General features: G+C 47.7%; 1 protein-coding gene across 1 annotated transcript in view; it reads left to right on the top strand.

Moving 5' to 3' along the window:
* Positions 1–12314, top strand: part of LOC117052499 (protein-arginine deiminase type-3-like) — a 37696-nt gene extending 25382 nt beyond the window's left edge. The window contains exons 7-16 of the mRNA XM_033159485.1: positions 1634–1815; positions 3314–3417; positions 4635–4746; positions 4993–5100; positions 6618–6775; positions 7813–7957; positions 9307–9400; positions 9763–9842; positions 11264–11401; positions 11912–12314. Coding sequence (XP_033015376.1) covers positions 1634–1815; positions 3314–3417; positions 4635–4746; positions 4993–5100; positions 6618–6775; positions 7813–7957; positions 9307–9400; positions 9763–9842; positions 11264–11401; positions 11912–12145 — 1355 coding nt within the window. The 3' untranslated portion in view covers positions 12146–12314. The remainder of the gene's footprint in view (positions 1–1633; positions 1816–3313; positions 3418–4634; positions 4747–4992; positions 5101–6617; positions 6776–7812; positions 7958–9306; positions 9401–9762; positions 9843–11263; positions 11402–11911) is intronic.
* Positions 12315–13046: the final 732 nt, after the last annotated feature.

Genomic DNA, 13046 nt, shown 5'->3' with positions numbered 1-13046 from the left:
GAGGGGAAGCCGCAGAAGGGAATCCCCCGTGCGCCGGCAAGCTGATCCGCGGAACACCGGCAACCACGTGGTCGGGAGAGGTAGCTGCTGGCAAGGGGAAGCTGCTTGGAAGGGAATCCCCTGTGCGCCGGCCAGCTGATCCGCGGGACAATCGGCAAACCACGTGGTCGGGAAAGATAGCCGAGCGAACTCCCAAACTCCCGACGGCTAGAGCGGCTTGGAGGACTCGGATTGCGGCGAAAGGATTCACGGCGCTCCAGCCAGCTGATCAGCGGATGCGGGGGAGCGAGAGCCGGCCCGAAGGCGAAAGCCAAGCCGAGACCGCGGCGGCTCTCCGAAGATCCTCTGCACCCGGACACACGGACGACCTAAAAAAGGAGGAATTTGGCGTTTAAAAACGCCGTTTGGGAGTGATTTCAGGAGCAAAGGTGATTCAGCCAGAAGGTAGGTTTTTGCGGCTTGAGAGCCAGCAGAGGAGTCTTCTCGGTGAAAAAAGGCTACGGAGTAGCTTGATCCGAGGAGCGACGAGACGAAAGCTGGAGAGTTTGGGAGCCCAGGTGAAAGAGGGCGAGCTCTGGCTGCGTGCCCACTTAAATGCGGTGGGCACGCCCTAGCCGGCTGAGCCGGTTGGCCAGCCAGCTGGGCTCCGCACCCAGAGCTCGCCCAATAGCGCCAGGGGATGCAGGCATCCCCTGAGCACGTGTAGGGCTCGTGCTACACTGCAACCCCCCCTCCTTTCTAAGGGCGGAAGGGGCTTTGTGGGACTCTCAAGCAGCGGTGGTTCATCCCAGGTGCCGAAATGTCTCGGGCTGGCTCTGATTCGCTGATGGTAGTTGGAGTCCTGCAACATCTGGAAGGTTGCAAGTTCCACATCTCTGAACTAGAGCCTTCACTGTCCCTAGCTGCCCCCTTCACAGTTCTGGCTTCTTTTAATGTAGAGATGGGGAACCTGTGACTTCCCCAGATGCTGTTTCATCAGAGCTGTCATTTTCTCTGACCATTAGCCGTGCCGGGCCAGATGGCAGCTGGAGTCCAGCAACATCTGGAGAGCCACAGATGTTTCCCCAAGATAAATTCAACAGTGTAGATAAGTTTTGATCAATGGATTACTGAATGGTTTGGTTCATGTAAAAAATGCAGGGATGTATGGTATGCAATATGAACCATGGAAAGAGAATGGAAGTAATTGATTTAAGGTTGTTTAAATGAATATTTTGAAATGTAAGATGTGTGAACACAACCTCTTGGCATGAAAGTGGAGATACTGTACTTTTTTTTTGTTACACAAGAAAATCTTTAATTCATCATCATCATCATCATCGAATCGGAACGGACCACAAGGGTCATGTACTCCAACCTCCTGCGATGCAGGAAAGTTTTGCCCAACGTGGGGCTCAAACCCACGACCCTCAAATTAAGAGTCTTGTGCTCTACCACCGACTGAGCTTATCGCAGCCGTGTGGCATTGAGTTCCAGGGGTTTAGTTAATCAAAACCACTTTATTTGACAGCGATGAAGAGTTTGCTTTCAGAAACAAGCAAGCAAGCAAGCAAACCAACAAACCAACACATAGATAATGAAGGAAGGAACAGGCACATGATTTTGTATGAGAAATGATGGGTTTGATTTACAGGGAAAAGAAAGAAACTCAGTCAGCACAAGCACGTCCTGGGTTATGGGAAATCCTCCTACGTGGTGGAACCTTCCTGCGATGAAGAGGAACACCATTTCTATGTGGAAGGGCTGGCCTTTCCTGACATCGGCTTCTCTGGACTCGTGACATTCCACGCCACTCTGCTAGAGGCCACCGCCAAGGTATGGGCAGCGAATAAAGGAAATGTGTCAGAAAGGTTACTGGGGTGTTGGAAAATTAAGGGCATTAAAAGAGGCCTGCAGCTGAATCAGGCCGGGTTGTGGGGAGGCATCCAATCCAGTCTTCTAGCATCACAGTGACCAGCCAGATCCCTAATGGGAATCCTGCAAGCAGGACCTGAACGGTGGTGTCCCCACTTGGGATTCCCAGCAGCTGGGATTCAGAAGCATTGCTGCCTCCATTGATACGGGTGGAACATTGCTATTGTGACTAGTATCCGTTGACAGTCTGAATTCCTCCCTGAATTTCTCCAGAGAATAAAACAGCCTATTCTTTTCTTCCCCACCGTTGCCTCCTTTTCTTGTCTTAGGAGAAAACCAGGACTTTAGGATTTGTTTGTTTTTAAGCCCAGGGTTACTCGTTTTTTCACCAAAACACAGCTTGGGGCTCTACATGAGCTGGCAAAATGCAGGGGCCGTTGTCTTGGCTGCCACAGCAGAATGCAACTGCTGCCTGCTTGCCGAGACCTTATCTCAGCCCATTTGGGCTTGGGCTCATGTTAGATTTCTGCAGCTAAATTCAAGATATGAAGCATGCTGTCCTGGTAAGCGCTCAGGCAGGCCTAGCATTTTATCCTCCCAATTGTCCTCCTTGGAATTTAACCCAAGCTGGCAACCCTCACCGTGTCTCATGGCAGAAAATTCCATGGGGTGTGATGATGATCATGATTTATTTTTGCCCCACCCATCTGGGTTTCCCCAGGTGCTCTGGGTGGCTCCTAACAGAATATTATTATTATTATTATTATTTCCTTTACATCTGATGGAAGGGCGTTCCACAGGGTGGGTGCCACTACCGAGAAGGCCCTCTGCCTGGTTCCCTGTAACCTCACTTCTCGCAGTGAGGGAACCGCCACTATAATATAATATAATATAATATAATATAATATAATATAATATAATATAATATAATATAATATAATATATTAATATTATTATTATATTATATTATATTATATTATATTATATTATATTATATTATATTATATTATATTATATTAATTATATTATATTTTGTATTTTATTTTATTTTATTTTATTTTATTTTATTTTATTGGGGTATTGGGACCATACAGTGGGGTATTGGGACTGACCTGCTGGAAGAAATGTTCCCCATGCCTGCTCTTGCATACAAGATAACAGGGAATAGCTTTTGTTCATTCTCGGAGGAGTTTTGGTCCTCTAGATTTCATAAAGCTAGACCATCACTTGCCTTCGCTGCCCCTCCCTGCCTCCATCCATCACAACTCTTCCTATTCATACTGTTGGGATGGGAAATCTGTGACATCCCTGTCCCTCTGGATGCTGCTAGATTGGAGCTCTCCTTTTCCCCTGACCATTAGGTTCCTGGAGCTGAGACTGTCGGGTGCCTGAATAGTTCTGGTTGGAGTCTCTCTTTCCAACCTCTATCTCAGCTGGCCACTGCTTTCCTCCACTACAGGCGCTGCCCGAGGCCCCGATTTTCAACGACACTGTTGTCTTCCGCGTCGCTCCGTGGATCATGACCCCCAATACCTTGCAGCCGATAACGGTTTACGTCTGCAGGTGAGAGCTTCTGCAAATAAGTGTGCATCACTGTGGCCCTGTGCACAGGTGCACAAGCATAGGACTTGTGGATCAGGTGTGCCACGTCAGGGATGGGACACTGATGGTGGCCTAAGGTGAGGCAGGGACTGAGAGCCGCGTCAGTGGTCAAAACCAATCAGGATCAGAGGGAAGACTGGAACTCAAGTCTGGAGATCCAAGACCAGATACGGCAGAGCTCAGGTAGGCTTCGTTGTTCAAGCGAAGCATCACTAGTCTGAGAAAATCAGAGAAGCACTGCAGCTCTCCCTGTCAGTTTGCATTTCTTAGTGCAGAAAGTATTGCTCTGATGTGCAGAGATCTTTCCTATTCTACTTAATTCAAGAGGGTTCTGGCAGCTTCTCTGTGTGAAAGAAACAAGCAGAATGTTCCCGATGTTTGGGTTCAGAGAAGCAGAGTACAGCTGGCTTAAGCTGGTTCTCTTATCTCTTCTGTCAAGGTCATGCTGAATATAAAAGAAGGGCCAGAAGGAGCCTGGGTTTCACTTTATCCCTTTTCTTTCTGGTGTGGTCGTACCTTGGATCCCAAACGCCTTGTGAGTCAAACGCTTTAGCTCCTGAACGCCACAAACTTGGAAGTGAGTGTTCCGGTTTGCAAATGTTCTTTGGAACCTGAATGTCCGACGCGGCTTCCATGGCTTCCGATTGGCTGCAACCAATTGCCTACAACCAATCGGAAGCCACATCTTAGTTTCCGAACGTTTTGGAAGTCAAACAGACTTCTGGGATAGATTCCATTCGACTTCCAAGGTACGGCTGTAGTATGCTTAGTGTTAAGTTTTAGACTTAGAATAACTTACAATAAGTGCTGCAACTGGATTTTTCATGGACTGTGCCGATCCTGAATGTATTGGATTTGTGACCATTATGCTCATTTGCCTTCAGAAGCAGTAAAGCTCTGCCGGATGAAATACAATTGCCTCTGGTGTATTTTTTGGGAATCCTGCAATGTGTTTAAGTTTTTACTCTGCTAACTATACATTCGAATCTACTGTGGATCGATATTGAGTAGAATTTCAATGACCCTCCCGACCTGGGATTTCTAGCAACTGAAATTCAGAAGTCTCGGACGGTGGAGTCGGAGCATAGCCGTTGTAGCTAATACTCTTTTGAAGCCATCCTTTCCTTCTCCTGCTTTGCTGTTCATCAATGCCCATTTCCCCACTTTTTGACATCCAGTATAAAAGGCAACGCAGATTTCGTGGCGGAGATCAGCAAGCTGTCCAAGAAAGCCGGCTGCAGATTGATCATCTGTCCAGAAGCAGAAAATCGGGGTGACCAATGGATCCAGGTAGGTTGGAGTGTCTGTTGGGGTAGGGCAGGTGGGTGGAAGTCTGAGCAAACTATTCAATTATTTTATTCAATGAATTTACCATTTATCAGCCTGGCAAAAACAGCCAAGGAGGGTGCAAGGCAGAGTTGTGAAGGGTGCAGTCTGGGGAGCGTTCCAAGGGCCAGAGGATCTTGGGGTGGCTCATCCCTTTGTTTTGCCCACGCAGATATCTTATTTCTTTCCTGTTTTCTTTGGCGGCACCAGGATGAGATGGAGATTGGCTACACGCAAGCACCACACAAATCCTTCCCCGTGGTCTTCGACTCCCCGCGAAACAGAGGGCTGGACGGCTTCCCCTTTAAGGCGGTTCTGGTAAGAAGCCCTCCCCCCTTTGTCTTACCTTTTCTTCAAATCGAAACCTTTGAATTTTTGTTTTTTTTAATGCTGCAATATTGCAATTTGCACGAAGTGTTTGAGTGATAAGGCAGCTCCACAGTTGCAACCCCGTCTGCCTGCCCCGATACTTGTTTATGCATTTTTGCGGGTTTTCGAAATATAACATTTTGTTGTTTTCCATACAATTTGAACAAGTTCCATTTGGCTTCAATGCAATGTTCTGTTAACATTTTGACTTCCCATTCTTATTTCCATGATCAAAACAAAATAAAAAATAAAAAAAATTCCTTCCAGTAGCACCTTAGAGACCAATTACGTTTATTCTTGGTGTGAGCTTTTGTGTGCATGCACACTTCTTCAGATACCAGATACTTCTTCGTATCTGAAGAAATGTGCATGCACACGAAAGCTCATACCAAGAACAAACTTAGTTGGTCTCTAAGGTGCTACTGGAAGCAATTTTTTTATTTTTTATTTTGTTTTGACTATGGCAGACCAACACGGCTAGCTACCTGTTACTTCCATGATGTTTCTTTTCAAACCCTTTATCTACTGCCATAAATGTAACACTTAATCTATAACATATATCCTAATTTACATTCCTTTATCATTCTCATCCCTTTGCTTATATTTCCAGTCCTGCCTGCCATTTCATCTGACTATAATATTTTCCCAGATAGCCTCCAAAGGGATCTCCACTCTTCCACAAACACGTCGTCTTTTGGCTCTCTCAATTTTGCCGTCAATTCCACCAACTGCGTATAGTCCCTTTTTGTGTTTTTATGCTGTAAACCACCCTACAATCATTGGTTGAAGGGTGGTAGAGAAAATGAATGAATATGCTAGAGACCTGGTAGTCTGCAGGATATTCTCTCCTGCAAGTTCCAAACATCTCGGAAGCCCACTCTGCTGTGATTTAGAGCAGACTTTCACTGTGACTGCTCCTCTTATCTGGAATAGTCTTCCTCCCCACTGGATCTGCCCTTTCCTGAAACCATTGAAGACATTTTTGTTCCAACAGGCTTTCCCAACTGGATAAATGTGTATTTACCATGAGCGTCCACTTATTAGGGTTTTGGGCTTCTTTCAAATTATCTGCTGCTTTGTTTTGTTTTGTTTTGTTTTTAAACTTTGGTTTGTTGTGGGTTTTTTTTTGCTCTTTCTGAAGTGCATTGTCTTGAGAAAATTGCACAGGTGATTAATAAAATGATTAGGATAATGATAATGCATGCATGCATCTACCTGCCTACCTAATCTGTGTTAGCCATCTTTTCGCTTTGTGCCACCCACTCTGCAGGATCTGTCTATTGGCAATTGAATTTTGCAGCCGGCCGTACACAATTCGAATCGCCCACACGAGCATCCCTTTGCCCCACTTCACCCTGTAGCTTCTGCAATTCAAACGCAATGGGCACGAGGTCATTTTCAAAGAGGGGGGGGGCTTGTTGCCGAGATCACTCCTAATTCTGTTGCCCTTTGCTCCCCCACCCCAGGGCCCGGATTTTGGCTACGTGACCCGGAAGGCGGAAGGCAAAGGCAACAGCGTCTCCTCTTTGGACTCATTTGGGAACCTCGAAGTCAGCCCTCCAGTGACCGTCAGGGGCAAAGAGTACCCCCTGGGGAGGGTCATCGTCGGGAGCGCCTTACCCATGTAGGTGGAAAGGGTGTGTGGGGGGGAAACGCTGGCATGGTGAAGCATCTGACAAGGACTCGCATGCATAGGCAAGAGCCCTCTGGATCTCCTCCTCGTCTCCCTTTCAGCTTGCTTCTTCACCCATGTCTCAATCTAGCCCAGGCAACAGCGAGAGGGAGGAGGAACACAGAAAGTTGCCTTATCCTGAGCCATATCATTGGTTAATCTAGGCTGGTCAATCTGGGCTGGTTTTTTTTATTATTAAAGTTTTTATACTTTTCAAATTTATACGTTTCATTAATTTTACAATCGTTTTAGCATTTCAGAGTTTGACTTCCTCCCCCCCCCTTTCTGCGGTTCCTTACATTTATTTTTAAATACCTTCTGCGTATCCAAATTCATTTAATTTTTCTCAATTAATTATCTTCTCTTATGGAACTGCAGGTTATTACAATAACCCTGCCAATGTTCTTATCTGCTTACAGTTTATCTGTAAATATTCACTAAACCATTTCCATTCTTTTATTTGAAAAAGTTATATTGATTTCTTATTCTTCTGGTAAGTTATGCCATTTCTGCATATTCCATAAGGTTTCGTATCTATTCTTCCTTTTCTGGGACTCCTGCTTCTTTCCATTTTGGGGCGAGTAACATTATTGCTGCTATAGTCGCATACATGAATAAGTTTATATACAATTTAGGTAGTTCTGTCCCTATATAATTCCCACCCCCAAAAAAGCTGCTGGTTTGTTTTTTTTACAAAGGTTATTCTAAACATCCTTTTCAATTCATTATATATCATTTCCCAGTAAGCTTCAACCTTACTACAAGACCTCCACATATGATAAAAAGATAAAACGGTTCTTTTTAAAAATCTGGGCTGGTTGTAAGGAGGCAGGTGGGTGAGAAGTCTGTTGAGAATTCTTGGTGCGCCCTGATGGACCAGGCACTGGCAGATATGAGATTGGGCTGGGTAGTACTTTTGCGGTGGCAAAGGCCTTGCCTTTGGGATGGATGCCAACCCTAAGTAAACTCTGCCTTGCTTTACTTCCTAGGCCTCACGGGGACAAGATGGTCAAAGTCGTGCGGGACTTCCTCTATGCCCAGGAAGTACAATCACCCATCGAACTGTTTTCTGCCTGGCTGACTGTGGGGCATGTGGACGAGTTCATGTGTTTCATCCCAGCCTCTGACAGGAAGGTACTGCTGTGGATGCAGAGGGACGGTGCGAGCCACTAAGTGGAGAAGGGAAGGCGGCTCAGATCCAGGGGACTGGTGGTGGGGTGATGAGTGGTCAGAGGGAGACGATGAAGCGGACTGAGAGGAGGAGGAGGGGTCGGAAGCTGCAGAGGCAACGGGGTTTAGTGAGCAGCAAGAGGCTGTGGCAGAGAGCAGTCCAGACGCAGAGGCGGGAGAGGAGATAAGGCTGGCTGCAGAAGAACCCTGGGAGCTTCCCCCTCCTGCCATGACTGGTTCCTTCTCTCCCCCTTTGTCTCCCAGAACATGAAGAGAAATAAAAACGGTGGAGTAATGAGGAACTACTAGGTGAAGGAATCTGAGATTACTTGGAAAGGACCCAGGGGAGTGTTAGGGAGTGGTGGGAAGGCTACTTCAGTCCTACTGGCAAGAGTTGTTGTGACCCCTATTTGGGTTTGTTTGAATAAAGAGTTAACGCCCCTGACAATGGGTGTTTTATTGCTGACTCCCAACTCCTGACAGGTACACCCTGTCCACTGCTTTCAGCCTTTAAGTGCATTTTAACCTGTTTACTCAGAGGATATTTGTTCCCTCATGTTTTGAAACACACCCAATCTAAAAGGCAGTGAACACAAGCTGTTGGCAACATAGTTAATAATGATAATTTATTATTTATACCCCACCCAACTGACTGGCCCTCCTGAGCCACTCTGGCCATTTCCCAACAGAATATTAAAAACACGCTAAAACATCAAACATTAAAAACTTCCCTAATACAAGGCTACTTTCAGGTGTTTTCTAAAAGTCAGGTAGCTGTTTATTTCCTTGACATCAGATGGGTGGGTGCCACTACCGAGAAGGCCCTCTGGTTCCCCGTTAACCTCACTTCTCACAGGGAGGGAACCTCCAGAAGGCCCTCAGAGGTGGACCTCAGTGTCCGGGCAGAACGATGGGGATGGAGACGCTCCTTCAGGTATACTGGGCCGAGGCCATTTAGGGCTTTCAAGGTCAGCACCAACACTTTGAATTGTGCTCAGAAACATATTGGGAGCCAATGAAGGTCTTTCATTATATGGTCTCGGTGGCTACTCCCAGTCACTTGTCTAGCTGCCGCATTCTGGATTAGTTGTAGTTTCCAGGTCACCTTCAAAGGTAGCCCCACGTAGAGCGCATTGCAGTAGATAACTAGAGCATGCACCACTCTGACTAGACAGTCTGCGGTCAGGTAGGGTCTCAGCCTGCATACCGATGGAGCTGGTAGACAGCTGCAGTTCCAGAGGGCACTATGTTGGCTACCCGAGCTGCAAGTGCATTTTGCAGCCTGTCTCACTTCACTCCCCGTTTCTTTCCAGGGTTTCCGCCTGCTTCTGGCCAGCCCCAGTCGCTGCTACAAGCTTCTGAAGGAGAAGGAGCAAGAGGGGTACGGCGATGCCATGATGTTCGATGGTAAGGTGGCTCTCCTTTCTCCTCTGCAGGAGCCGACATGAAGTCTGGGCAGAAAATGGAAGTTGCATACTTTGCATTAAGGCCCCAAGCAGCTAAACCTCACAACTGACTCTCCCCCCTCTCACTCTGTCCAAGGGGTTGTTGTTTTTTTTGCTCAAAATCAGGGGTGGGGAACCTCAAGCCTGGGGGCCAAATATGGCCCCCCAAGTCTTTATTTACCTGGCTCACATCTGAGCTAAATATTACAGTGCTGTATGGAGCTTTTGTTATCTCAGCTGAGGCATGTATTTTGAAGCAGTAATTTAAGGGGTGGTGGTTACAGTCGTAACATGAATGAAGCGGTCGCCTGATTCTTATTACAGGGCTAGGCAAAGACAAAGAAATTTCAATAACAACAATCCTGGCTGACAAATCCTTGAGGAGCATCAATGACTATTGCCAGGTAATTATCATACCCCTTTCCCCCAAATAATGGCAAGTCGGTATTTGGTTATGAAGCCAGACACCTTTTAAATTATATTCATTGTGAAGATGAGTCTGACTGACGGATGTTCACCTAGTAAGTTTCGTGGCCGAGTAGAGCTTTTAATCCTGGCGTCCATGGTCGTTGAGCTACACCCTAACCACTTCACAATCAGTGCTGTCAAGTATCCCGTTTCCCCCAGGATTCTCCCTTATTTCAAGCAGTTTCCCGCTGCTCTCCCTTATTTTTTATTTCCCTTAAATTTCCCGTTTTTAACGGAAGCAGCTCCTCCCCTGCTGGCCAGGGACTGGGTGGGAAGACCTCGCCTACTTGGAGAGAAAAGCCTCAGCCCTCAAAGCAAGTGGGAGCCGTTTCCCGTGCTTACAGGGGGGTGTATTCCTTCCCCTGCATCAGCCCCTATCTGTTGCCGCCAAGCCCCTCAGCCGGCCAATAGGGTTAGCTGGCGGGCGGAGCCTGGCTGCCTTTGAGCAGCTGCTGCTTCCTGTCCTGTTTTGATGGGATCAGACAAGAAGATGATGGGGCTCCATCGCACAGAGCACATGGCTGCCCTCCTCTTTGCTCCACTCTGAGCCCGAGCCTGCTTGGAGTTTACATTGCTGCTCCGCCCACTTTTGCTTCTGGCTCTGCCCACCACTGATATGTGACTGTCCCTGGGATAGGTGAGACTGCTGATCCCTTATTTTCAAATCCGAAACTTGACAGCTATGTTCACAATAGATCCTTTCCTCTGAGCTGAAATAGAAGTCTGCAGATGACAGGGAGGCAGTGACAGGCTCCCTGCCCTGTGCTTGTGATCCCTGGCACAGGCAGGTTGCTGCAGAGATGCACGCGAGCTGCAAGGGAATCTTTGCAGTTGGGCTTCTGTAAGGGAAAGGGAAATTGTGAACTGATCCCAACTCAAATGACAGAGTGTTGGGGACAGGAGTGGCTTTGTGGGGGATGAAGACCCATGAAGTGATAAAGGGAATGGCAGGTGAAGAGGAAGTAGGCTGGAAGGGACAAGGATGAAGCCCAGAGGTTCCGAGGAAAGCTTGTGGAACTGATAAAGTCAGTGAGGGCTGCTTGCTTGGGACTGAGTATGTGTCAGAGTCTGGGCAGTTGGAGGGAGTCTGGGAAGGCACAAAAACTGGTGCAGGGACTCAAGTGCCAAGGACCCCCCTTTTGGAAAATTGGAGGCGTGCTATGGAACAGAAGCTACCGTTTATGTGCAACGCCGCACACAGACGCACCATGCAATCTGTGGCACTGTTGGGAAATATCACCAGGAACATGATGACTCCATTGACACAGCTGTCAAATATTTAACTGCCTTGTGCCTTCACTTCTAGTGGTGCAATGAATTCCTCTCTCTCTGAGGCATGTCTTCTCTCACTCCCCAGAAATGCATCGACTGGAACAGAGACCTCCTCAAAGAGGAGCTGGAGCTGGAAGAGGAGGACATCATCGACATCCCCCAGCTCTTCACTCGCTCTCCTTACGGCAGCCCAAACAAAGCCGTCGCTTACTTCCCGGACATAGTAAGGCCCTGCTCAAAAGGTCCTTTTGTAATGAGCCGCCAGACAGGTCCCTGGCCACAAATGTGGTTTTCTCCCTAAGGGGCCAGATTTGGCCCAGTGGCCTCAAGTGCCCGACACTTGCCATGGGGCAAGGGCTGGTCGGAAAGACACAGGGCAATGATAGACCATGTTTGTTATGGAGGTCCTGGGTGCAGCATCTACAAATAGGGTTGCGAATGTTGCTGACGATCTTTGAACTGGATGAACCCAAGGGTATGATGCCGTGCAAGGCAGCCCCCCCCCCCCCGATACTTCTGTCTGGAGCTGCTCTTAAAATAACAGCATCTCTCTCCCCCCCCCCCCCCCGAGTCAACTTGTTTGAACAGGTGCATCCAACCAAATTTTCTTGATGGCAACACTTTGCGTGGGCTATTTCCAGCGAGTGGATATTGCCAGGAAGACTCTGGAGCAAAGACGCCCGTAGCGGTTTCAGAGTCCCCTTCTCAAAGGCACCCCATGTCTCATTTGCAGGTGAACATGCTTGTCCTGGGAAAATACCTGGGCATCCCAAAGCCCTTTGGACCCATTATCCATGAGCAGTGCTGCTTGGAAGAGGAGGTCCGCCGCCTGCTGGAGCCGCTGGGGTTGTCCTGCACCTTCATAGACGACTACAAAACCTACCACAAGGATCTCGGCGAGGTCCACTGTGGCACCAACGTCCGACGCAAGGCCTTTTCCTTCAAGTGGTGGAACATGACCCCTTGAGGTGTGGAGAGATCCACAACCTGCCCTCCTTGCAGGCGAGGAAGATGCCAGGGCAGCTGCTGTGTTGCTTACGCTTTAGCTGCAGAATCGTCACTTTCCAAGGAACTCCGTACGGTTCCTGTCTTGCCCGGGACTTTTGATTAACTTCAAGGGCCGAGCTTGTTGCTCACCCTTTCCCCCCCCCACGCTCCCAGGTCCATCCACGCATTTCATTCCCCTGGTATGTCACTCTGCAGTCTGAGCCAGATAGAGAGACCAGGTTTGCTGCTCAGGAAACAAGCCAGGCGTTCAAATGAGATCACAGATCTCTAGCCTGTTATCTTTTAAAGCTGGGATTTTAGGGGAGGACGGAAAGGGGCTCGACTGCCCGTTTTTAGTGCAAGGCAGGTCAGGGACACAGAGCCAGTTCTAAGTTACGCAATCCTTCAAAGACTCAAGTTTAGGGCAGGGGGTCAGTCCAAAAAATTCTGTGCAGATCTCCCCCCCCTCCCCACAGTGGCACTGTGAAGAGGCTACACCTCTCTAAGCCTTAGCAGAATAAGGAGTGTGAAAAGCATACATTTCTTTGTTTTTTTTTAAATGAATGGATTATGTAATGGCTGCATTCTATACCTCTATTTTTGATGATTGCAAAAAAAGGCACGCAAATGTTTTTCGCTTGTGTTTTAAGGAGCGTTTGAATAAACTTGAGAAAAGTTGAGCGAAGTGCTGGGTAATTCATACATATTCTTTCATAATGCTCTAGACCGAAGTGACATGACAGAAGTACATGGCACAGAGAAAGCGGGTAGGGAAAAGCTCTCTCTCTTGCTAGAACTCGTGGGCATCCAATGAAGCTGAATTATGCAGCAAGTTACACTGTGGAACTCCCTCCCACAGTGCTGTTATGTGCATAAGGCTC

This window comes from Lacerta agilis, chromosome 8 (genome assembly GCF_009819535.1).
Source record: "Lacerta agilis isolate rLacAgi1 chromosome 8, rLacAgi1.pri, whole genome shotgun sequence".
Taxonomy (NCBI): Eukaryota; Metazoa; Chordata; class Lepidosauria; order Squamata; family Lacertidae; genus Lacerta; species Lacerta agilis.
The sequence above is the reverse complement of the archived record's forward strand: the minus strand, read 5'-3'. Positions and strand labels throughout refer to the sequence as shown.